The sequence below is a fragment of the Delphinus delphis genome, chromosome 13 (genome assembly GCF_949987515.2).
Source record: "Delphinus delphis chromosome 13, mDelDel1.2, whole genome shotgun sequence".
Lineage (NCBI taxonomy): Eukaryota > Metazoa > Chordata > Mammalia > Artiodactyla > Delphinidae > Delphinus > Delphinus delphis.
The window spans coordinates 40028609-40054599 of NC_082695.1; the positions used below are offsets into that span (position 1 = coordinate 40028609).

General features: G+C 45.7%; 1 protein-coding gene across 1 annotated transcript in view; it reads left to right on the forward strand.

Moving 5' to 3' along the window:
* Positions 1-25991, forward strand: part of LAMA3 (laminin subunit alpha 3) — a 241905-nt gene that overhangs the window by 84227 nt on the left and 131687 nt on the right. Inside the window, exons 12-19 of the mRNA XM_060028799.1 lie at positions 7122-7256; positions 16144-16281; positions 19247-19293; positions 20238-20337; positions 21037-21089; positions 21301-21406; positions 22231-22330; positions 25619-25775. Coding sequence (XP_059884782.1) covers positions 7122-7256; positions 16144-16281; positions 19247-19293; positions 20238-20337; positions 21037-21089; positions 21301-21406; positions 22231-22330; positions 25619-25775 — 836 coding nt within the window. The remainder of the gene's footprint in view (positions 1-7121; positions 7257-16143; positions 16282-19246; positions 19294-20237; positions 20338-21036; positions 21090-21300; positions 21407-22230; positions 22331-25618; positions 25776-25991) is intronic.

Consider the following 25991-nt stretch of genomic DNA (forward strand, 5'->3'; position numbering starts at 1 on the left):
TGAGGACTTTTGCATCTATGTTCATCAGTGATATTGGCCTGTAGTTTTCTTTCTTTGTAACATCTTTGTCTGGTTTTGGTATCAGGGTGATGGTGGCCTCGTAGAATGAGTTTGGGAGTGTTCCTCCCTCTGCTATATTTTGGAAGAGTTTGAGAAGGATAGGTGTTAGCTCTTCTCTAAATGTTTGATAGAATTTGCCTGTGAAGCCATCTGGTCCTGGGCTTTTGTTTGTTGGAAGATTTTTAATCACAGTTTCAATTTCAGTGCTTGTGATTGGTCTGTTTATATTTCCTATTTCTTCCTGGTTCAGTCTTGGAAGGTTGTACTTTTCTAAGAATTTGTCCATTCCTTCCAGGTTGTCCATTTCATTGGCATATAGTTGCTTGTAGTACTCTCTCATGATCCTTTGTATTTCTACAGTGTCAGTTGTTACTTCTCCTTTTTCATTTCTAATTCTATTGATTTGAGTCTTCTCCCTTTTTTTCTTGATGAGTCTGGCTAATGGTTTATCTATTTTGTTTATCTTCTCAAAGAACCAGGTTTTAGTTTTTTTGATCTTTGCTATTGTTTCCTTCATTTCTTTTTCATTTATTTCTGATCTGATCTTTATGATTTCTTTCCTTCTGCTAACTATAGGGTTTTTTTGTTCTTCTTTCTCTAATTGCTTTAGGTGTAAGGTTATGTTGTTTATTTGAGATTTTTCTTGTTTCATGAGGTAGGATTGTATTGCTATAACCTTCCCTCTTAGAACTACTTTTGCTGCATCCCATAGGTTTTGGGTCACCGTGTTTTCATTGTCATTTGTTTCTAGGTATTTTTTGATTTCCTCTTTGATTTCTTCAGTGATCTCTTGGTTATTTAGTAGTGTATTGTTTAGCCTCCATGTGTTTGTATTTTTTACAGTTTTTTCCTGTAATTGATATCTAGTCTCATAGCATTGTGGTTGGGAAAGATATTTGATGCGATTTCCATTTTCTTAAATTTACCAGGGCTTGATTTGTGACCCAAGATATGATCTATCCTGGAGGATGTTCCATGAGCACTTGAGAAGAAAGTGTATTCTGTTGTTTTGTTTTGTTTATAAATTTATTTATCTTATTTATTTTTGGCTGCGTTGGGTCTTCGTTGCTGTGTGCAGGCTTTCTCTAGTCACAGAGAGTGGGGGCTACTCTTTGTTGTGGTGCGTGGGCTTCTCATTGCGGTGGCTTCTCTTGTTGCGGAGCATGGGCTCTAGGTGCATGGGCTTCGGTAGTTGCAGCATGCGGGCTCAGTAGTTGTGGCACACGGGCCCTAGGCACACAGGCTTCAGTAGTTGTGGCACGCGGGCTCAGTAGTTGTGGCTCACGGGCTCTAGAGTGCAGACTCAAGTAGTTGTGGCACGTGGGCTTAGTTGCTCCGCAGCATGTGGGATCTTCCCGGACCAGGGCTCGAACCCATGCCCCCTGCATTTGCAGGCAGATTCTTAACCACTGCGCCACCAGGGAAGCCCTATTCTGTTGGTTTTGGTTGGAATGTCCTATAAATATCAAGTAAATCCATCTTGTCTAATGTGTCATTTAAAGCTTGTGTTTCCTTATTTATTTTCATTTTGGATGATCTGTCCATTGGTGAAAGTGGGGCGTTAAAGTCGATTTCCCCTGTTATGGCTGTTAACCATATGTATTGAGGTGCTCCTATGTTGGGTACATAAATATTTACAACTGTTATATCTTCTTCTTGGATCGATTCCTTGATCATTATGTAGTGTCCTTCTTTGTCTCTTGTAATAGTCTTTATTTTAAAGTCTATTTTGTCTGATATGAGAATTGCTACTCCAGCTTTCTTTTGATTTCCATTTGCATGCAATATCTTTTTCCATACATTCACTTTCAGTCTGTATGTGTCCCTAGGTCTGAAGTGGGTCTCTTGTAGATGGCATATATCACCCCCAGATCTTAAATCTAGATTTCCAGGGGTGAAGTTCAGGCTGGCATTTTGCACAGGTTTTCCAGATGATTCTGTCATATGTCTCTTGTTAAGAACAACTGCTCTAGTTAGTAGAAATTCCTGTTTAGTGGTTGGCAGACTTTCCTGTAAGGATAAAGATAGTAAATATTTTCATCTTTGTAGGCAAAGTTGTGAGTACTCAAATCTGCTATAGTAACATGAAAAGAATCATAGACAGTATGTATAATAAATGATTGAGCTTGGCTGTGTTCCAATATAACTTTGTTTACTAAAACAGGGATGGGTCTGGCCCTCAGGCCATAGTTTATAGATCCTGGGATTATATCAGCATCTCTGAGTTTGGGATTCCACAGCCAGGCAATGATGTTTTACCAGGAGCTTCCAGTGTGCAGCCCCAATTGAGAATTTTAGAAAATCCATAGGCTCAATTCCAGACACTTGAACCAAAGGGGACGTGAAGCAAAAGGACAGAACCATTTTGCAGATCAGAATGTTTTTAGGTTTTTCGTTATGTTTCATGACTGGATATTATTTGGATTTTCTGGGTCAAAGTGATCATTTATAACCACTTAACATTTATTGTTAGGAGGTCAACGTTTAGTAGACACATCTTCAAGGGCTCTTTTTGAAAATGACAGGATACACAAAACATTCACTCTAGGGGGACACTGGCCTCCGGGCATGGGCACAGTTTTATTCCTCCAAATTCAAACAAAGAGTGGTGACAGGCAAAATCAACAGCTGCAGGAAGACTCCAGGTGCTTACCTTAGGAGATTGATACGGTCTTGGGATGATTTTGTAAAGCAGCGCATTTGACCTGAAGACATGGCTGCCCAGAGGTTTCTTGACAAATACCATGAGAAGGTGTTGCTTCCCCATCACTTTGTAAGGAGCTACTTGCCATTGCCGACGTATTGCGTCAGTGTGATCGGGGCCGGGGCACGCGCTAATGATGAGAACTCTGAGAGGTGGGGCGACCGCCACTAGGGCATGCCTTCCTGCTGTCTCTCCCCAGGCTGGGCATTTCACCTGGCTGGCAGGGTGGGGCATACATTGCTGGCGTGGAGACAAGCCAGACACAGCTTAGAGGTGAACGGGTGAATTCTGATATCTCGGTTTGGCAGCTCTGTGCCAATAAAATAAAACTCAAGGAATGGTGTTTACCCAAGAGAATTGTCGTCTTGAATATTTAGCATATTCTTCACTCATTAAACTCCTATTAAGTGCCTCCTCTATACTAGGCATGGCCAAGGCAGCTGCCTCTCACGGTCCCTGCTCCCTGGAAGCCCCCAGGCCTGTGGGAGACACACAGACAAGCAGTTAGAACAGCAGGAGTTGATGCTATGACAGGGCAAGAACACGGAGCCATGGGAGCAAACACAAGGGGCATCTTTACAGCTCCTTACAGAAGGGAGGGAGGGAAGGCAGGTGGGAAGGAGAGAAGGAGAGAAGGAAGGATGGAAGGAACAGTGGAAGGAGGAGGGAAGGAAAGGAGGAAGGGGAAGGCAGAGGTTCTAGAAGGGCTTCCTGGGACCAGGAGGAGGGGGCATTGAGGATGTGGCAGACCTGTATATATATGGTGACGATTTTACAGCAAGTGACAGGAAGGCATCTCGAGGAAGAGCCACCTTTTTCTAGTTTGCATAGAGGTGCCACACGGGCTCTGGCAGCCTGAAGATTTTGAAGGGTCTGCTGTGTCACACATGTCGAGGACTTTGGATTGGGTACTGAAGGCATTGGGTCACCGTGGAGGGGTTAATCTGGAAATTGATATGCAAAGGTTGGCGTTCTAGAAAGATCACTCCTGGCACCAGTGTGGAGAGTGGGTTGGAAGAAGACAGGAAGCAGACAGCCTTGTCAGGAGGCTCTTGAAATAATCCAGGCAAACGAGGATGAGGTCCTGGAGGAAGGCTCTGGAAGTCTGGAAGGAGAGGAGGATTGCGGGCGCTTTCCTGAGATATAAGCACTACGGCCTGGTGAGGAGGTGTGGGAGGTGAGGGTCGGGGAGAAGTGAGGGACCTCAGAGGTTTCTGGCTCCTGCACCGTGTAGGAGTACTTGCCAGATAAGTTAAGGGTCAGGTGAACGTGGTAACCACTACACTGTGGAAATCATGCCTAAGTTAAAAAGTGAATTTCAGAAACAGAAATTTAGAAATGCATAGGCACTAGATGCTTCCTTTCTGTTTACAAGTGGCTGTAAACCGGGATTCCTTGGACTTCAATGCCTTTGTAAAGTTCAAGTTTCTTACTGAATTCCAGTGCCTGGTCTAATGCCAAGACTGTAATTGACAGTAAACCTTTGCATTTCCCTGTGGTGTTCTCAGCCTGTGGGGCCCTGGCATTGGGACCTTGTATGGCAGCTGTGATGGACAGCTGCTGTGATGGACAGTCAGGGCGGTGCTCGTGCCAGCCTGGGTTCCAAGGCTTCTCTTGTGATGAATATGCCCTTGGACACATCCAGTGCCCTTCTTGTCAACTTAGGTGACTGCTGAAGTATAAACAAGTTAGAGATTATGCAAAGACTGTAAAGTTGCTCTGATATACCCTGATCTTTTTTTTCTTAATTATTACAAAAAAATAATTCCACAACTTTGTTACTAACCTTTTACCTGAAAAAGGGCAAAGGGAAGGTGTGGGATTTAGCTAACTTTTCAGATTATCTATTACTCTAACCCTTGTAGAAAACCTTTCTGAAATGCATGAGACTTCCCTTCCTTGAGAAGTGGGGGGAACTCAGTCAAATCTTTGAGTCTTTCAGGATCTTCCTCAAGGGACAATGTTGCAGGTTTAGATGCTAGTGTTCTTGGTTTTTTAAAATCTTTATTAAGTATAATTGCTTTACAATGTTGTGTTAGTTTCTGCTGTACAACAAAGTGAGTCAGCTATATGTATACGTATATCCCCATATCCCCTCCCTCATGAGCCTCCCTCCCACCCTCCCTATCCCACCCCTCTAGGTCATCGCAAAGCACCAAGCTGATCTCCCTATGCTACGCAGCTGCTTCCCACTGATGCTAATGTTCTTGATAGAAATGTAGATGTTTTAAATATGAGAACGGTTTGAATACATACACTAATCTGGAACATACCTTGAACACAGCTTTTAAAATCAGTTATCAGCTTGTATTCTTGGCATCATAGAAAGGGCATGGGCTTTAGAATCAGACAGACCTGGGTTCAAAGCCCTACTTAGCTCCTCTGGCTGTGTGACCTTGAGCAACTTAATTAACCTTTCTACTAACCTAAATGTCCATCGACACATGAATGGAGAAAGAAGATGTGGCACATATATACAATGGAATATTATTCAGCCATAAAAAGAAACAAAATTAAGTTATTTGTAGTGAGGTGGATGGACCTAGAGTCTGTCATACAGAGTGAAGTAAGTCAGAAAGAGAAAAACACATACCGTATGCTAACACACATATATGGGATCTAAAAAAAAAAAAAATTGGCACTGATGAACCTAGTGGCAGGGCAGGAATAAAGATGTAGCCATAGAGAATGGACTTATGGACACAGGGTGGGGAGAGGGGGAAGCTGGGGCGAAGTGGGAGTAGCATAGATATAGATACACTACCAAATGTAAAATAGCTAGTGGGAAGCAGCTGCATAGCACAGGGAGATCATCTTGGTGCTTTGCCACGACCTAGAGGGGTGGGATAGGGAGGGTGGGAGGGAGGCTCATGAGGGAGGGGAGATGGGGATATATGTATGCATATGGCTGATTCACTTTGTTGTACAGCAGAAACTAACACAGTATTGTGAAGCAATTATACTCCAATAAAGATCTATTAAAGGGCTTCCCTGGTGGCACAGTGGTTGAGAGTCCGCCTGCCGATGCAGGAGACACGGGTTCGTGCCCCAGTCCGGGAAGATCCCACGTGCTGCGGAGTGGCTGGGCCCGTGAGCCATGGCCGCTGGGCCTGCGCGCCTGGAGCCTGTGCTCCGCAACGGGAGAGGCCACAACAGGGAGAGGCCCGCGTACCGCAAAAAAGAAAAAAAAAAAATCTATTAAAAAAAACCTTTCAGAGCATCTTTTTCCTCAACTATAAAATGCTTACGTATCTTGCGGGCTTTTGCTTGACTTCACTATTTAATCCATCCATAATAAAGTCAAGCAAGAGCTCTGTCTTCTTGGGAAATATTGATTGATTGAGACATACTGTACACGGCAGCGGGAGTCCTGAGGTGAGCTCTCCCTAAGTTTTCAGTTTGATAGGTGTTTCGTTCTTCTATTGCTATGTAATAAATCACCCCAAAATTTAGTGGCTTAAAACAATAAGGGTTATTTCTCGCAACCCTGTGGCTCGGCTGGGCAGTCTTTCTGCCGGACTTGCTGGAGGGTCTGCTGGGGCTCGGTGTCTCTCTCCATGTGGCCTTTTATCCTCGATGAGGTCAGACAGGGTACCTCCCTGGTGGTCTCAGGGTTCCCAGAGGGTGAACATGGAAACCACAAAGCCTGTTGTGACCTGGGCTCTGAAATCCCACAACAGCACTTGCCTCTCATTCCACTGGTCAAAGTCAGTCATGAGGCCAATAAGTGATTTCGATAATTAAAGTGTGAAAGACAAACACAGCTAAATAGAGAGTGGGAGAGGGAAGGGGGAGCTGCTGGTACACACTGGGTGGGGAAGGCCTTCCTGACCGAGACCTGAAGGTTGAGAGGGAACCAGGGGAGGGGTGTTACCTGCCGGCCAGAGCAGAGGTGCTGAGGTAGGACTGGAAGCAGCCTGCCTGCTGGGAAGGGCTCATGCCTGGAGGATTGAGACAAGCCAAGTGAGGTTCCCCCAAAGCCACGTCTGGCACTTACTAGGGCTAAATGTATGTTCATCTCTTTTCTTCTGAGAAATGGAGGTAGGAATATGTTTAATTCAAGATTATCATTCGATGGGAATCTATGAAGTTGAAGTTTTACTAAACAAGGCTCAGTTTGGGGAAAAACAATTGTTCCCATGGGGGTAGATGCTAGAAGATTGTAGGTACTTTGCAAACCAGAGCCTGCCCTGGATGTTTCTGAATGGTATCTCTGATCTTTCCAGGAGAGATGTTTCACTCCCCTTAAGATGCAGTCTCCTGGGTTAGGACTGTGTGTAAACCATAGATTACTCAGAATCTGTGGGTGAAGGGATGGAGGATGGAGACCCCGCTGAACATCTCTTCCCCTTCGCAGGCTGTGACTGTAACCTGGCAGGAGTTCTCCCCGAAATATGTGATGCCCACGGGCGGTGTCTGTGCCGCCCCGGGGTGGGGGGCCCTCGGTGCGATGCCTGCCGCTGGGGTTTCTACTCCTTCCCTGTTTGCCAAGGTAAGTGGGCCACATGTACGTAGTGATCGTCAGTCCCCCGAGGTAAGTCTCCCCCTGAGGAAATGCAGAGGCTCCTTTTGGCAGAGCTGTGTGGCCTATTGTTTAATAAATGAGCCCCTGGTCTATATATGTATGTTACGTGTGACTGTCCTCAGGGCCAGGCCATGTCACCTCCCCTCCTTTGTCTTTTCAGCCTTACTCTTCCTCCTCCCAGGTGGTCGAGCCCATGGGCTCTGGAGTCAGCACCTGGGTACAAATGCAGGCTCTGGGCAGGAAGTGGTACCTGGATAGTGTTGAGGAAACCGCCAAGGAGACAAGGGCAGGGAGCAGGGTGTTCCAGGCGAGGGAACGGCACACACAGAGCCACAGACTTGGTTCGCCTCTTAGTCCCGCATCCTAGTAAGAGTCACTGAAGGCGCTGGAGGGGAAGGGGAGGAGTCTGGCCAGTCCCTAGAGCATGATGGGTGTGCGGTAAATGTTGGGTGACCGGCAAATGAATGAATGAATTTGCCCCCGTTCTTCTCCTCCGCCTCCTTCCCATTGCCTGCCATTGTTCTCCTCGGTGGCTAAGGTCATAGGGAAAACGAGGGGAGAGAAGAAGGGAAGGTGATCAGTCAGGGCTCAGGGCCGGAACTAAACCCAGCAGGGACTTGCTGTGGGTTATTAGGTGCTGACCGACTCAGTTAGGTTCCAGGCTGGGCTTCCAAGGAGGCTCCTTGTGTCAAGCCCAGACTCCTGCGATGCAGCTCAGGGACAGGGGGACCGCGGTCCTTCTGCCTCCATGGCCATCCAGGGCCCCCAGGAAGCCAGCCAGGGCACAGCAGCAGAAATGCTCAGCCTTTCTAATCTTATTCAAGTAGTTATTTGCAAAACCCGATTGGCACCCAGAGCCCAGCGCCAGGAGAATCTGGGAAGTGCTGTTTCTAGCTTCCAGCCTCTGAGCACAGGAGGCGGGTAGCATCGGCGCGGAGGCACGTCACCCATGAGGGCGGCCACGCTAAGGAGCTGGGAGAGTGGGGCAGGAGCGGAAAGGTCCCTCACCGAAGCAGGAGACAAAGTGGCGAAGAACCAGGTTCGCACTAGCTATCAACTTGAGCAAGTTCTTACCCCCTCTGTTCCTCAGTTTCCTGGTAATAGCGCCCGCCCTGTGACACGTTGTGTGGGTTACGTGTGTACTGATGTGTAAAATTCTCAGAGCCCGGGAAGCGCTCACCTGTACGGTGGCTGCTGTTCCTTTAACCCTCCTTTCTCTGCCTCATACTTCCCTCTACATCATTTTAAGAGCCTGTAGCCTCAATCCTGGTTGATCTCCCTGTCTGCATAGATGCCTGTGTGCCATATCCCAAGCCCTTCTTTTTCCTCCTCATCCCCTGACATGTCCTGGACCTCTGTCCTCTGCCCCACTTCTCAGCCTCTGCCTCTCGGGCCACAGAAGCTCTCGGCCGTCCCTGCCCAGAGATTTAGGTCACCTGGCAGGTGGAAGGGTACGGAAAAGAAGGGGTATCTTTTGTTTCCCTGCCTTGAGTTCAACCAGAGAAGTTCTGTGTTAGAATTTGGAATGCCCAGCGCATTTCCTGTGGAAACCTCAGTACAGGTGATGCTTATGTTGGAGTTGTATGCATCATACTAGAGGCAGATTCAGTGCTGAGCTGGCGCTATGGTCTGGTGTGGTCACCTTGTCCTTGTACATATATTGTTTCTGTTGAAAGATGTCCCAAATAATGAAGCTTTGGAGCACGAGTTGGGGGTGCTTACATTTCTGTTTTAAGCTGGAGGCACTGAATCTCTCATTGACCAAATGAAGGAGAACTCGCAGGAGGGAGACGGGATGGAGGCCTTCCACCTCAGGGTCCACTAGGGGCCGAGTCTAGAGGGACTTATGTGGGGAGCAGGCAAGGTTAAGAGTAGTGAAAACGAGGTCTGTCAGACAAAAGCAGGAGGAGAAGGTTCAGGGCAGCCTCATTCCTGGCGGGGTGTAGAGGTGTGCCCTAAAGTTTGTTCTTCCAGATTTGAACCATTAGGCTCTGGAAGCGTTTGGGACGCTCCTACATTCTGTCAGCGATGGTCTCCCTTCTCTAGTGCTTGCTTTTTCTAACAGCTTTTGTGATCTTTTAAATTTTTTCCTCGGGGGCAGCGTTGAAAACAGTGGCTGAAGCCCAGACATGCTGAAATCTGAATCTGGTCTAGCATCAAGGTCTGACCCAGTATTTTGTGATCTTTCTTAGATGAAGTTGATTGCTTGGCCCCTGGAATTTTAGAATCAAACCAGTGTGGCCCCAAATGCTACATCAGATGGTCTGGTATATTCTAGCCAAAAAATGTTTGTGTGGCTTTGTTCTATATTGCTTTAAAAATTTTAAAAGTCTTCTTAAAAAGAAGTCTAAAACCCTTCTCAATTGCGCTTGCCAACTGCAGTCCAGCGTTTATGTTTTGCATTAACTTAATTTACTCCAGACTTTAAGCACAAGGCCATCTCCTTCTCAGTTTTTTTTTTTTTTCTTTTTGGTACTGGGCCTCTCAATGTTGTGGCCTCTCCCGTTGCGGAGCACAGGCTCCGGATGCACAGGCCCAGCGGCCATGGCTCACGGGCCCAGCCGCTCCGCGGCATGTGGGATCTTCCCGGACCGGGGCACGAACCCGTGTCCCCTGCATCGGCAGGAGGACTCTCAACCACTGCACCACCAGGGAAGCCCTCAGTTTATTTTTGACTCACTCAAGTGCCCTGCAGTTTTCTTTCTTGTAGCTGAAAGTCAAATCGTAGCTGTGAGGCCACATAGAGAATTGTCTCTGTGTATTTCAGTTTTACGTTTGTGTTGACGTCTGACTCAGCTCTTTATGTGCAACCACAAAACACACCGCGACTCTCTGGAAGCTTGGTCCTTTGGGGGTTTACTGTTCCCTTTTCCTCCTTTCCGTCCTGTCTGTCGTCATTCCTGCCTTCCTGTCCTTCATCTTTCTCTTCTTCTTCTTTCCTTCCTCCTCCCCCCCTTTTTTTTTCTGGTGCAGTTTGCTAAGTCGCAACTAGTCAGCACTTAGAACAGAGGCCAGGAGGGTGGGAGTGTGGAGACAGCGGCCCTCCCATGACTTGGCACTGAAGGCACTCAACGTGCAGCTGCCCCCAAACCGCAGTGGCCCAGGGCCCGAACTGTCCCCATTGGAGTTTGCTCTAGTCTCTGGGTTGTAGTTGCAGACTTTTCCTTAGAAAAGTCCTGGCAACATATGTTGCCAGTGCAAGATTAACCTCCTTCTGCGTGTCAGCATATTCTCTTGAATCCGCCAAACTGGCCCCGGGAAGAAGCCACATGCACCGGCAGATGGCAGAAGACACAGCAGGGGAAAGTTTCTGACCTGGGATGCTCCCGGGAGAGCCCTCCCGGCCTTTCCAAGGGGGAAAACAAAATCCATAGGGCTGGGCCAAGTTCTGTGCAATTTTGCTTTGAACGGGCCCTCTGCTCTGTAATTCAGCGTGTGTCTAGGAGAGCATTGAGGTGATTGGAAGAAGCCTTGGGATTTTCTGTAGATCTGATCTGCTCTCAGCCCAGTTAGCCAGAGAAGTGGAGGGTGCTAAGTATCGTGGAACTGAAATGTTGGCTTTGCGGCTGTGAGTGAAGAGCGCCAGAGAAGGCGCCAGCCTGCTTTTCCAACAGAAGGAAAAGCTCTAACATCACGCGCGACGAGAACACCCCTGAAACAATAAGGAGCTCTGTTTCCCTTGCAATTTCTGTGTTGTCTAGGACTGTCGCCTCACTCTGTGAGCTTATTCACTGCAGGGGAAGAAGCTGGCATCCCTCGGAGCAATACCTCTCACAGCAGCGCTGCAGGGGTCAAGGAGAGAATGCACATCTGTAGAACTACAGGGCTGGACCTGGAAGAGCATTTCAATAGCTCTTATCCCTTCATTTAACAAACATCTGTTCGGCATGTACTAGGGACCAGGGCTGTGCTTGATGCTGGAAGATTTGGGGGGAGCACAGCAGACAAGCTCCCTGATTCCCTGGACATTTATTATCTTTTTTTTTTTTAATACTCTTTGGGAATAAAAGTGTCTTAGAGTAAAAGCACAGTGAGGAGCAGACGAGAAGAAAATACTCCAGAAACTCCGAAGAACCTGGCTCAAAACAAAGAGCAGAATTAAAATAGTCACAAAGGCTTATAGTATTTCCAAGAGTGAGAAAAGGCCGCCAATGGTGGGGTTCGGGTTTGAGATCTGGCAACTCTACTGATAGTTGGATTGAAATGCGAAGTGTGATGCCAGATTGAGGAACTCAGGATTTAAAATAACGTACCTGCGTTTAAGGCTGCATCTTTGTTTTCACTTCTGAAGTGTAACTCCGTCTCTTGAGGCTCCCTGGACAAACCACTTTGGCCCTGGGAGTCAGGGTCGGTGTCACCCACGTGATGCTGGCTGGAGCTGCCGCCTCTGTGCTCCAGGCTCCTGCTGCGGCTACCCCGACTGCCTGCACGAGTGTCTCCTCTCTGCCTTCACTTTCCTTAAAGGAAGAATAGCAGAAAGAACCTGTGTTTGGTTCTGCAGAGGAACAGAACCCACAGGATATGTGTCTGTATATATAGATAGATGTGGGGATAGATAGATAGATTTATTTTAAGGACTCGGCTCCCGGATTGCGGGGGCTGACAAGGCTGAAGTCTGCAGGGCAGCAGGCTGGAGACGAGGAAGGAGCTGATGCCGCAGCTGGAGCCCACAGGCCTCCTGGAGGCGGAATTTCTTCTTCCTCTGGGACCTCCCGCTTTTCTCGTTGAGGTCTGCAACTGATGGGATGAGGCCCACCCACTTCGTGGAGAGTAACCTGCTTTACTCAAGGTCAGCTGATTTAAATGTTTGTCACGTCTAACAGAACGCCTTTACAGCAGCATCTGGCCTGGTGGTGTGCAAACATCTGAGCCCTATAGCCCAGCTGACATGAAAACATTAACCATCACAAAGCCCAAGAACGTTTCCTCAGTAATCTGACCCTGGGGAGGGACTTGATCTCTGCAGACAAGCCTGCAGGGAACATGGGGCCATGAAGGAATGCTGACCTAGACGGCAGAAGAGCTGAGTCCTTGTCCTGCTGCCTACCAGGAGCTGGTTGAGTGACACTCGGCCCGTTTCTTCCTCTGTCTTATGTTTAGTTTCTCAGCACCATGTCAATGATGCTCTAGCCCCTCTCCTGGAGTTCTAGCTCGATGTGGTCAGGGAATGGGTGTTTCTCATATTTGCCTCCACCCTGACACGTGGTCACGGGGCCGTAGAACACAATAGAGCTTCAATCAAGGTCTGCTGGATGGATGCATGTAACACAGGAGGGTGGAAGGATGGTAAACGCTCCTAGGCGTGCCACTTCCTAACTGGGCCTCTCAGAACAAGTCACAGAGCCCGTTGAAGTCCCAGGTAACTTGTAAATGAGAAAACGAACCACACTCCCTTCCAGCAGTGAGTTTATTTTGTGATTCTAGTGACAACTCGGGTAAACGCTACCACTGTTATTATCACAGAAAAGCACTATCAGAGTAACTCACCGCTTACGGGCCTGGGCCGAGCGCTGTCAAAGAGAACGAAAATGGCATGGTCTCGTCCCTGTGGGAGCGCTGTGCTCCAAGGCTTAACGATGTGGGCCTTTACAGATCCAAAGGATGCCTGCAAAGAAATCACTGGAATTGGCACTTTATCTCATCTTTTCTTTCCCAAGGCCTCAACGAGTGTGGAAATTTTGAAACCTTGCAAACAAGGTCATGTGTGTGTGTGTGTGTGTGTGTGTGTGTGTGTGTGTGTGTGTATTGTTAAGTGGTTTTTTTTTTAAACTGCATACACCGAATGTAAATTTGGAAGTCAGGAATACTAATCCACTGGTTCCCATTAGTGCAGCACAGAGCACATCCCAAGCACTGGGGGACTCGGATGATCACGACAGTAACGTTAGCAAGAGTGAGTGCTCCCTGAGCAAGCACTGCGCACACTGCCCTTCTCGTCTGTGGCTGCTGACTCTCTAGTGATCTCGTGGGGTGGGTGCTGTCATCAGCTCGTTTCTAGAAGAGGAAACTGAGGCTTGGAGAGGCTAAGCAACGTGCCCGTGATCACACAGCTATTAAGTGGCAGAGCTGTTACTTGAATCTGGATGTGTCTGCCCCGGAGACTGAAGCCCTTTGCTACAGGCTAATTTGGTGACCTTGGACAGGTCACTTAACTTTTTTTTTTTTTTTATATCTACAATACATATAATTTTTTTTTTTACATCTTTATTGGAGTATAATTGCTTTACAATGGTGTGTTAGTTTCTGCTGTATAACAAAGTGAATCAGTTATACATATACATATGTTCCCATATCTCTTTCTTCTTGCGTCTCCCTCCCTCCCACCCTCCCTAACCCACCCCTCCAGGTGGTCACAAAGCACCGAGCTGATCTCCCTGTGCTATGCGGCTGCTTCCCACTAGCTATCTACCTTACGTTTGGTAGTGTATATATGTCCATGCCTCTCTCTCGCTTTGTCACAGCTTACCCTTCCCGCTCCCCGTATCCTCAAGTCCATTCTCTAGTAGGTCTGTGTCTTTATTCCTGTCTTACCTCTGGGTTCTTCATGACATTTTTTTTCTTAAATTCCATATATATGTGTTAGCATACAGTATTTGTCTTTCTCTTTCTGACTTACTTCACTCTGTATGACAGACTCTAGGTCTATCCACCTCATTACAAATAGCTCAATTACGTTTCCTTTTATGGCTGAGTAATATTCCATTGTATATATGTGCCACATCTTCTTTATCCATTCATCCGATGATGGACACTTAGGTTGTTTCCATGTCCTGGCTATTGTAAATAGAGCTGCAGTGAACATTGTGGTACATGACTGTTTTTGAATTTTGGTTTTCTCAGGGTATATGCCCAGTAGTGGGATTGCTGGGTCATATGGTAGTTCTATTTGTAGTTTTTTAAGGACCCTCCATACTGTTCTCCATAGTGGCTGTACCAATTCACATTCCAACCAGCAGTGCAAGAGTGTTCCCTTTTCTCCACACCCTCTCCAGCATTTATTGTTTCTAGATTTTTTGATGATGGCCATTCTGACTGGTGTGAGATGATATCTCATTGTAGTTTTGATTTGCAATTCTCTAATGATTAATGATGTTGAGCATTCTTTCATGTGTTTGTTGGCAATCTGTATATCTTCTTTGGAGAAATATCTATTTAGGTCTTCTGCCCATTTTTGGATTGGGTTGTTTGTTTTTTTGTTATTGAGCTGCATGAGCTGCTTATAAATTTTGGAGATTAATCCTTTGTCAGTTGCTTCATTTGCAAATATTGTCTCCCATTCTGAGGGTTGTCTTTTCGTCTTGTTTATGGTTTCCTTTGCTGTGCAAAAGTTTGAAGTTCCATTAGGTCCCATTTGTTTATTTTTGTTTTTATTTCCATTTCTCTAGGAAGTGGGTCAAAAAGGATCTTGCTGTGATTTATGTCATAGAGTGTTCTGCCTATGTTTTCCTCTAAGAGTTTGATAGTTTCTGGCCTTACACTTAGGTCTTTAATCCATTTTGAGCTTATTTTTGTGTATGGTGTTAGAGAGTGATCTAATCTCATACTTTTACATGTACCTGTCCAGTTTTCCCAGCACCACTTATTGAAGAGGCTGTCCTTTCTCCACTGCACATTCCTGCCTCCTTTACCAAAGATAAGGTGACCATATGTGCGTGGGTTTATCTCTGGGCTTCCTATCCTGTTCCATTGATCTATCTTTCTGTTTTTGTGCCAGTACCATACTGTCTTGATTACTGTAGCTTTGTAGTATAATCTGAAGTCAGGGAGCCTGATTCCTCCAGCTCCGTTTTTCGTTCTCAAGATTGCTTTGGCTATTCGGGGTCTTTTGTGTTTCCATACAAATTGTGAAATTTTTTGTTCTAGTTCTGTGAAAAATGCCATTGGTAGTTTGATAGGGATTGCATTGAATCTGTAGATTGCTTTGGGTAGTAGAGTCATTTTCACTTAGCTTCTGAACTTCACTATGTAACCCTGGAATTCAACGAGATAATCTCTCCAGTCCCTTCCAGTTCTTAAGGTGTGAAACCCTCCAGCTCAGGAAATAGTGGGCCATGTCCACCGCTCTCCTCTCCCCAGAAGCAGGTCCTCACAATGAGTGCTGAGTGAGGCTGAGTAACTGCCACCTTGTGGGAGGTTAGCTGCAGGGACCGGTAGGAACCTGACCCAGCAGGAAGGAGTAGAGAGGGGAATGTCCAGAATCTCTTCTCTCCATCCATACGTGTTTAGTCACCTGCTTGAGGGGGATGAAGGGAACCTGGGATGCTTTCCTGTCTATTCCCAACCCTGCCTGCATCACTTTTTTCACGATTATTCAGTTACACCTCACCTTGAGAAACTAAGTTTGAGGAGAGGGGATCACTGTAGGCCAATCTGGACTGGAATGGTTTGCATTTGATCCCCAGTGGGATGTAGAATTAATGTGGCCTCTCTATGGACTCACGTCCCCAGTCAGCTGTTTCCTGCGTCTTCCTCTGATGAGCACCGTTACTGAATGCAGGAAGCATCCCCCAGATCCTCATCCACAACCAGCCAATCTTGGTCGGTATGAAATTAACAACAGAAAAACCCCAGCATTTATTGATTGCTCAGTATGAGCCAGGCATTGAACCCAGCTCTTTCAAGTATTCCCTTTATCTAATCCTGGCAACAATCTTATCAAGTAGACGCTAATATTATTCCCATTTAAGAAAGGGGAAACTGAGGCTTAGAGCAATCAAGCGACTTGTTTCAAGTTCCATGTCCGATGAGACGTGGAGCTGGAACTTGCATTTGGGTCTTTCTGGCCCCGCCTCCATACTCTTATGCGGGTCCTGTGCCCCCCTGCCCTGGGTCTTACTGAGGTCTTTTCATCCAGCCTGCCAGTGTTCAGCCCTTGGCTCCTACCAGACGCTGTGCAGCCCAGTGACTGGACAGTGCGAGTGTCAGCCGGGGATCACAGGACAACGGTGTGACAGGTGTCTCTCAGACGCCTCTGATTTCCCCCACTGCCAAGGTAGGGAAGACATCAGAATGCCGGAGGGCGGGTTCCTCTCTGAAGTATGTGCGGGCAGCATCCCAAAGAAACCTGCAGACCCCTGCAGACCCACCACTGGTCACTGATACACTTTTGACCCTAATCTGCCTGGTTCCTCCCCAATTTGAGTCCATTGAAAATGGGTATACCAGTTATACATCTTAAAAGAAATCTAAAAATGACTTATTCCTAAAATTTTAAAAATTATTTCATGTGCTATAAATTTGTGTTTCTTTTTCTCTTTTTTTTAAATATTTATTTGGTTGCACTGGGTCTTAGTTGTGGCTCGCGGGCTTCTTAGTTGTGGCATACGAACTCTTAGTTGTGGCATGCATGTGGGATTTAGTTCCCTGACCAGAGATCTAACCTGGGCCCCCGGCACTGGGAGCGTGGAGGCTTAACCACTGCACCACCAGGGAAGTCCCCATAGATTTGTGTTTCTTGATTTGCATGTAAATTCTCTGTGCAGCAGTGTGGCAGAGGTGACCCCTTTTAGCTAAGCTGAGCATTCTTGTCCCCCTTCCCAAGGCAAAGTGGCTTCTCTCTGGTCCTGGGTGGCGGCACCGATGTGTCTGCTCCGTAATTTCCTGCAGGTGTTCTAACAGGTCCCCCTGCAGGCAGGCAGAGCAGGGCTTTGCTGGGGTTCTGCTCTCCTCTCTTGCCTGCCACTGGCCTCCTGGGGGATGGTGTCATCCCACATCAGCCCAGGTGTGAGGGGCCGGGGAGTGGGGTGGACCAGAGTCTCTTCAGTTTGGAAAGAGTGAGCCAAGGATTGCAACACTGTCCTGGGTCGGTCCTCATGCCTGCAATGATACGAGAGATGAGAGTGTGCCGGGCTCAGTGACTCAGGGCACAGACCAAAGATGCCCAGGATGGGCTTCCCTGGTGGTGCAGTGGTTGAGAGTCCGTCTGCCGATGCAGGGGACACGGGTTCATGCCCTGGTCCAGGGAGATCCCACATGCTGTGGAGCGGCTAGGCCCGTGAGCCATGGCCGCTGAGCCTGTGCGTCCGGAGCCTGTGCCCCGCAACAGGAGAGGCCACAAGAGTGAGAGGCCCACGTACCGCAAAAAAAAAAAAAAAAAAAAAAAAGATGCCCGGGAATCTCCCTGTGCCCCCGGAGTGTGCAGGCCCCAGTGGCGAGTAGCTCCTGACTGCTGCTTTCAGAGACTCTTTCTCTGTTGAGAAGCGGGTGTTTGTGAAAGGCTGACCCAGACTTTGCATCAGGAGACTGTGGTTTTCTCACACCCCTTCCTGCTCCTGATGGCGCTTGGAGCCTGGCACAGAACCATCTGAAGACAGGGCTGCAGCTCCAACTTGATTCCCCAGAACCTCGCTGACCAGAATCCTCAAGAGATCAGGCTTTCTTGCCGGTGGCAACAGTAGCCAGCAGTCAGAGGGGACTGCTCACTTTGGAGAAGGCCTGGAGGTCCCTGGAGAGGGAGGCTGTCCCAGGCTTGGTGTCCTCACCTCCCCGGGGTCGGGAGTGGAAGGAAGTGCTGAGCAGTAGGCAGAGGGGCTGGTCAGCCAGGACAAGTTCCCTGGAGCTGGATGGGGCCACTGGGCAGCTTGGGGAGGAGCCAAGGGCTGGGCGGGGCCAGGTCGGAGAGCAACAAGGAGCTGGAAGGTTGTGTTGGCTTGTTACAGAAGAATTCAGGAGCATCAAAAAAGGAAGAGACAGAGGGCTTCCCTGGTGGCACAGTGGTTAAGAATCTGCCTCCCAATGCAGAGGACAGGGGTTCGAGCCCAGGTCCGGGAAGATCCCACATGCCGCAGAGCAACTAAGCCCGTGCACCACAACTACTGAGCCTGCACTCTAGAGCCTGTGAGCCACAACTACTGAGCCCGTGAGCCACAACTACTAAAACCTCCAGGCCTAGAGCCTGTGCTCCGCAACAAGAGAAGCCACTGCAGTGAGAAGCCCGTGCACCGCAACGAAGAGTAGACCCCACTTGCCGCAACTAGAGAAAACCCGCGTGCAGGAACAAAGACCTAACTCAGCCAAAAATAAATAAATAAATTTGTAAAAAGAAAAAAATGGAAGAGACAGAGAGAGAATATCATCAAGGGGGAAGTTGAAGCAAAGAGAGGAGACAATAAAGGCAAAAAGCCTAGGGAGCAACGTGTAAGAAAACAAGATCATATTATGGGTTTATTTAAATTATTTGAAAAAGGCTCAGAGCACGCTTACCCAAACTCTCTTCATTTTTATTTTTATTTATTTATTTTTTGGGCCTCACAGCTTGTGGGATGTTAGTTCCCCGACCAGTGATTGAACCCAGGCCCTCGGCAGTGAGAGTGCCGAGTCCTAACCACCGGACCGCCAGGGAGTTCCCTCTTCATTTTTAACGCCGTGTGATAGTAATGCTGAGACACTGCAAGACCCTAATTTGTTGAAAAGAGATTATGACATTGGGTTTGTAATACTCTATTGACTAAGGCAAGAAAGCAAATTAATTAATTTCAGAAATAATTTTAATACAGGTGGAGAACAAGGGGTCTGTGATAGTTAAAGAATTGTCTTGAGTAACTAAAACATATACTTACAAATTCTGTGACATCTAATTGGACAATTAAAAAAATCTCTTGGTACAATACTGCCCTCTTCTGGATAACCCTAAGGATGTTCAATTCTAGACTCCTTTCCCGTCTCCTTTGTTATCAGGTGGAAGTGAACTTTTCGTAGTAGGCAGGGAAGAGGGTTGTTCGGTGGCCAAAGGGGTGATTTGGGGATTAAGGACCATGAGGATTGTTCAAGGTGTCTTTTTCTGAATTATATGCAAAGTCCTTGCCACCCATCTATCAAAAAATACAAATGTAGATGCACCAGTTTTAAAAACAAGCAAAACTTAAAAACAAAACAAAAAAACCCTCAAAACATCAAAACAAAGGGACAAACAAACATTAAAACCCCAGACATTTACACCATTTCTAAATCATATACAGGCTCCAGCAGTGTCTGTGACCCAGCCGGAACCCTGGACTCCAGTTTGGTAAGTAGAGGATTGTAAAAGGGTTGCGATTCTAACTATTGTTCTGATACTTATTTGAGACCGACACATTTGGGAGCTTCCTGAAATTAAAAGTACATTAAAATAAGACCTGAGGCCAGATAGCTTGAAGAGACCACTGCTCTTTTTCAAAGTGCATATGTGATATTGTGATTTTCTGCCCCAAACAAAAGAATACGGTTTATTTAAACTTTGAATTGCAGAGTCCTAGCGTTACTCTGAGGGCGTTGCCACCCTGGAAACCTGCGCATAAGCCTGCCATACATAATTAAAATTAAGAAAATCAGAGGCCAGTACACATTTCATTAAGCTGTGTACAAAGTAATTGCAATTTATTTGCTATTACTCCAAGCACAATACCATGGCATTCTGATTCATTTTCTAAGCACTTTAGAAATGATCTGTCTTCTTGGCCTCAGAGCTTGGAGAAGCTGGAACTCCAGGCCCTGGAGGGAAAGGGGAGAGACATTTTGCCTTTTCACTATGGGGCTTCACGGTGTTTAAGCAAGGCAGTGACTCTGGCATATTATAGACACACTTGCAGATAAACATAATTTTCTACTACCTCTCAGCATGTTAAATATAAATATTCAGATATTTTCCGTTAAGGTTTATAGTCCGTGCTGTAACAGAATCAACAAATAAAGACAGTGTTATCAATGAGTCGTTAACATTTTTTTTCTTTTTCTGAATTTTCCAATTTTGCTTTAACCATGTATATGGTTTATGTGTGTAACAAATAAATAAGAAAACAAAATCAATTAGCAGACTGTTGAAATCAACCCAGTACTTTTATTCTGCCTGGACACACTTAATTTACATTTCGTGACCAAAATATATTTCTGTGACAAGCTTTGTTCAGAACACTTGTTTGGAAACCTTCTTAATTTTGAGATGTCAAGCATTAGTTTGATTTTCTTTTAAAGGGGCATTGCCGATGCAAGCTTCATGTTGAAAGCCCTACTTGTAGCATCTGCAAACCATTATATTGGAATCTGGCCAAAGAAAACCCCAGTGGATGTTCAGGTGATGTTTCCTTCGAACAATATTTTACTATATTGTAACTTCCTCTTGATTTTCTTTACCTCAATGACTAAACTCACAAAAGAGCTATTGATTTAATCTGTTCAGTTTGTTTGAAATTCTGTATAAACGTCTTGATCCCCCCCCCCCAACTTTTGGCAGAACTTCTGTCATTTTCAAAATCTCAGCAAGGGATTTATATCCTGTTTCCATATGTATCATGTTTGAGAAGGCAACTGCTTGATAAATGGTTTTTCCGCCTTGTTTTTATAATCCACACTTCCCGGTTTAATTTTATTTTCATTTTATGCTTAGATTGAAGCCAGTATAGGAACTTGGAAACACCAAGCTTAAGACGGCTAAGTGGAGTGAATATCTTTTAATAGGGTATATTTTCATGTAAGCATTATCGATAATGACCTTGACATTAGAATCATGTAAGAATCCCATGATGTTGCAGCTTTTGTCTTTTATGAGTGGTCATGAACACACCAGTACTCCTTGTAGGTAGATGGTATTGATCTGGCTGTTGGGTTCTGCTGACCCCAGAAAGCAATTCAGTTTTAGGCCTGACTGGTGCAAAGTGGAGTTCTGCTGAAGGATGCTAGAAAGTGATTGTAGGATTGCTGGTGTGTCCTGTTCCCAGAGCCGGAACTGTCCTTTTTGTAACCTTGGTCCAAGGATGCTCTCTTATCTTCCCAGAATGCCAATGCTACGTGGCGGGAACCGTGAGCGGAATTGGAGAGTGCGGGCAGGTAATGTGGGCCTGTTTTTCCCAGGATGCCGGTCGAATATACTAGCAGTTAATTGTGGGGTTTCTGCAGGAGGGTGTTAGTGCCACCTTCATGGCAGCTTTCAGATCCCGGCTGCCCTGCTTCCTATGACACAATGAGCCAGTTTGAAATCTTGAAGATTAGCAGATTCTGCCATCTCACCAAATTTTGTCATCCGCTCATTGTTCTGCAGTTAGATGGTGACTGTCACTGTAAGTCCCACGTCGGTGGTGATTCCTGTGACACGTGCGAAGATGGATATTTTGCTTTGGAAAAGAGCAGTTACTTTGGGTGTCAAGGTAAGTCCTTCCAGGGGGTCCTGAGTAAGGCGAAAGGACAAAAGATGGACAAAGAATGGCAGAGTAGCCTTGCTTCTGCGTTCACTGTCTTCTTGCAGGCCTTCTGAGGGGATGGGACTGAAAAGATCTGTCCGGGGAAATTGGCCAAACATTCCCTTAAAACTAGAAATAAATTGCAAACAGGGCTGCTTCCACTTTTCTTCTACCAGCACACTGTTAAATTGGTTTAATTATAAAATTAAACCAATTTAAATTATAAAATTAAACCACTTTTCTTCTACCAGCACACTGTTAAATTGGTTTAATTATAAAAAAATCATAATTGGGATGCGGGGGAGCCATAGGGGAGATGTAAATAACAGCAAGACTTAGAGATTTTAAAGATAAATTTTGAAATATTAAAAAAGCTCACACAGTAATATTGTGTGATAATATTGTGTTAAATAATGAAGTTGCAGGAGCCCCACAAGGCTACTCTGGTATCTTTCAAGCAACCTCTCCTTCACCCACTGATTACAGTAGCACTATGCTGTGAAATTGTGTTTAGCTCCTGGGCTGCTGTCGCCTTACGTGGGACAACAGTGTGGGAACTGGCCCTACAAGTGCACCTCCGACTTTCAAGTGGACTCTTGGAGGGACTTGCTGTCTTACTTTGGGAGGTTCCTACGTATTTCAAACACCTGCCAGATGTAAGACGTGGCAAGGGAAAGAAGGAGCAGCCCTGCAACCCCGGGCTTCCTGATTTCCACTTCTTGTAGAGGGAGGGGAAGCCTCCAGCGTGGAGATGCTTTGATGGGTGACCACTGCTGTTTCCCGACTCTCAGGGTGTCAGTGTGACATTGGTGGAGCCGTCACCCCTGTGTGCAGCGGGCCCTCTGGAGTCTGCCGGTGCCGAGAGCACATCGTGGGGAAGACCTGCCAGCGGTGAGTCTTCACGGAGGTCCCCTCCATACTGATGTCGTGAAGGCTCTCTCAGAGACCTGTCTGTGCCGACAGTTCTGGGGGAGAGAGAAGCGGTCCCAGGGTAAGAGGGCCAGTGAAGCTGTACTGTCATTTGCAATCTGGACACTTGTCAGTGAGGGCAATTAAAACAGGAGGTAAAGTTGCCCTAAAAACGATTCCACTTTGTAGAGATCACAGAGTGGCCTCACGGGAAAGTTCCCAGAGGTGCAGAAAGCCAGGTGGGCGAGACTTGGGCTGGATGCATGAGGTGGGTTCCCACAGCTGAACCTCCACGTGGAAGTCACAGCCTGGGGGAGCCCAGCAGATGCAGCTCCTGCTTCTCCCGCGGGATCCGTGACTGTGGGGCTGGGGGTTAAGACAACTTTAGAAGTGGGAGGAAGTCCCTCATCTGATGCAGAAGCAAATCAAAATGAACAGAAGGAGCAAGGGTGCCAAGTGGAGACTGAGGTCCCAGAGGGGCTGTAGCAGGTATGGAGCACGCTGCCTCTGTCCTGCCTGTTTAGCAGTTTCTATATTTATATGAAACCATGATCCATCCATAATTGTCCATTAGTGGAAGGAAGAAAATTTTTAATATTCTGACTTTTTTAAAAACATTTATTTATTTATTTTTAAAAAACATTTATTTTATTTATTTATTTTTGGCTGCGTTGGGTCTTCGTTGCGGTGCGCGGGCTTCTCACTGCGGTGGCTTCTCTTGTTGCAGAGCACGGGCTCTAGGCGCGGGGGATTCAGTAGTTGTGGCTCGCGGGCTCTAGAGCGCAGGCTCAGTAGTTGTGGCGCACAGGCTTAGTTGCTCCGCGGCATGTGGGATCTTCCCGGACTGGGGCACGAACCCGTGTCCCCTGCATCGGCAGGAGGACTCTCAACCACTGTGCCACCAGGGAAGCCCAGCCCTCTGACTTTTGATCATACACTGAAAGTCTTAAGAAATGCAACGTCTAAATCTCGAGTACCTTCACTACTTCTGCATTGTCGACAGGTTAATAAAGAGATCTTTAATGTAATCAAGGCAAACCGTATGTATTGGGTTGGCCAAAAAGTTCGTTCATGTTTTTCTGTAACATCTTACAGAAAAACCCAAACGAACTTTCTGGCCAACCCAATACTTAGAATGACGCTTCTCTCCTTTTCCTCGATGTTTCCAACATTTGAATTCTCAGGATCAGAGCAGCTCAGCTGTGCTTTCTTCCATTGTTTCTAAATGACAGTAAAAGGGGCCTCATAATAAAATGTATGTGAAGAAAGGCACGTCTGTAGTTTTGTTTTCCTGCAGACGAGCGAGGTTCACCATAGACCAGAGGAACTTCATAAATTGGCTCAGAAACATCTGCCACCCATGTTTTACCTCTTCTCGGCTTCCTGTTGATACAGTGAGCTTTCCCCCTACTTAATCAGCATGAGTTTTTTCTCCTTCCAACTATGTAGGTGATTGGCTAATTTGGGGGTTGAAATAATGCGTCAGAATAAATTACTCACCCTGAGGCCAAAGTATTGACATTACAGTCAATACATATATATATGGAATTTAGATTATCCTTTGACTTAGTGGTAAATGATAAATGAAGCACACCAACAACATAGATGCCACAGCACCTTTTTCCAGGTTGATAAATCTTGCATCTTTTTGTCCTAAATTCCTCCAAATGTTTGTTTACGGTATTATTTGTGTATTTTTAGTTTTTCTTACAAGTTTAGAAAGCATTCACATTCACTTTGTTTTTTAAATAGTTTTTGTGATAAAGTAACATGTGTTACGTTGTAAAATTTTAATAAGTACCTAAAAGTAAAAAGGCAAAGGAAAATCTTCATTCCGCCGCCCAGAGATAACACCTTTTAATATTTTTTGTATATTTTCTAGGCTTTTTCTATGAATAAAAATTAGTATTGTATTTTATCATATAATTTATATCAGTTTTTTCACATATCATGAACATTTTCCATTGTAATTAAGTAGTGTTCAAAATATTTAATGGTTACATAATATTTAATAATTTCTTTATTTCATAATTGTACATATATTTTGTTTCCAAGTTTTCACTGTTGTAGACATTCTTTTATGTTGATTTTTTTTTTTTAATTTATTTTTGGCTGCGTTGGGTCTTCTTTGCTGCACATGGACTTTTCTCTAGTTGCTGTTGTCTGCGTTGCGGTGTGTGGGCTTCTCATTGCGGTGGCTTCTCTTGTAGTGGAGCACGGGCTCTAGGCACGTGGGCTCAGTAGTTGTGGCACGCTGGCTTAGTTGCTCCATGGCATGTGGGATCTTCCTGGACCAGGGCTCGAACCCAAGTCCCCTGCATTGGCAGGTGGATTCTTAACCACTGTGCTACCAGGGAAGCGCTATGTTAATTTTGGACCCTATAAAATCATTCTTTAGAATATATTCCCTGAAGTAGAATTTCTATGTCAATGGGAATGGACATTTTCATAAATTACCTCCATAAATTACATTCATAAATTACCTTCGTAAATTGTAAGCATTCCTAATTCTACTTGCAATATAGGAGCATGCCCTTTTATTTCCCTTGACTAATTGGTCTTTATGGCTTTAAATCCACTAACAGCTATTAGCTTGGGACTGGATTGTCAAAATGCACCATTTTGAAGAACTTCAAGTAGTTTGAATATAAAATGTCACACAAGCATTAGAATATTTTTGATCCCTCTCTGTGACCACCATTATCAGACTCTTGAAAGGAATCCATTTATAGGCATATAGTTTAAGAGAAAACAAGACATAGAAAAGTCATTCTAATGATCAAAATATATATGTATATGTAGAGAAAACGTATCTAACTTGTAAACTTGGCATACGAAGTATTTTATGTCGTGTTCACTATTAAATCTGCAGTGCTTAGCAACAGTGCCTGGCAAAGATACTAATATTTGTGCAATCAGTGAATATGAGTATAAATGAATGAATTTATGGTAAATAGCCCAATTTGACTTTGCTAAATCATTGGCAACCATTTAAAACATTTTAAAGGGTGCTACCACTATGGGCTGTTCTAAATGCTTTTCTCATTTGGCTGCTTGGAACGAGTAGTGTTGGGTGTTTTCTGTGAATGTTTACATGAGCAAAAGCAATAATTTAGAGAAAAAGCAGCCCCCCCTCAATTTGTCCTTATTTAATGCGCTTTGTCAATTTGGTGGGAGTTCTCTCAGTGATAGCTATTGGGATTAAAGGATATCCAGATTATCAACGAACCTCACTTTCTGTATCCGCCATTTACATTTTATTTATAAAAGACCTGAAAACAACTACTATTTCCCGGATTTGCATCATATGAGGTATGAGATTGAAGATGGCACTACACCCAACGGAAGAGCGCTTCGGTTTGGATTTGATCCCCTGGAGTTTCCTGAGTTCAGCTGGAGAGGGTATGCTCAGATGACCTCGATACAGGTGAGCAGCCAGGAGGAAGCAGCCTCCGGGTAAAGCAGCCCATACGCTTGCCCACAGCCCTCTCAGCGAGACCCCCAAAAGGTGAACTCTCCCAAAACTGATTCCAGGACTCTTGTTCTTGAGAGGGTAGATGGGGTGCTGGGTAAGGTTGGATTTTAACTGATAAGCATATATATCGACTTCACAGCTTATTGTTGCTTTAATTTGGTCACCAAA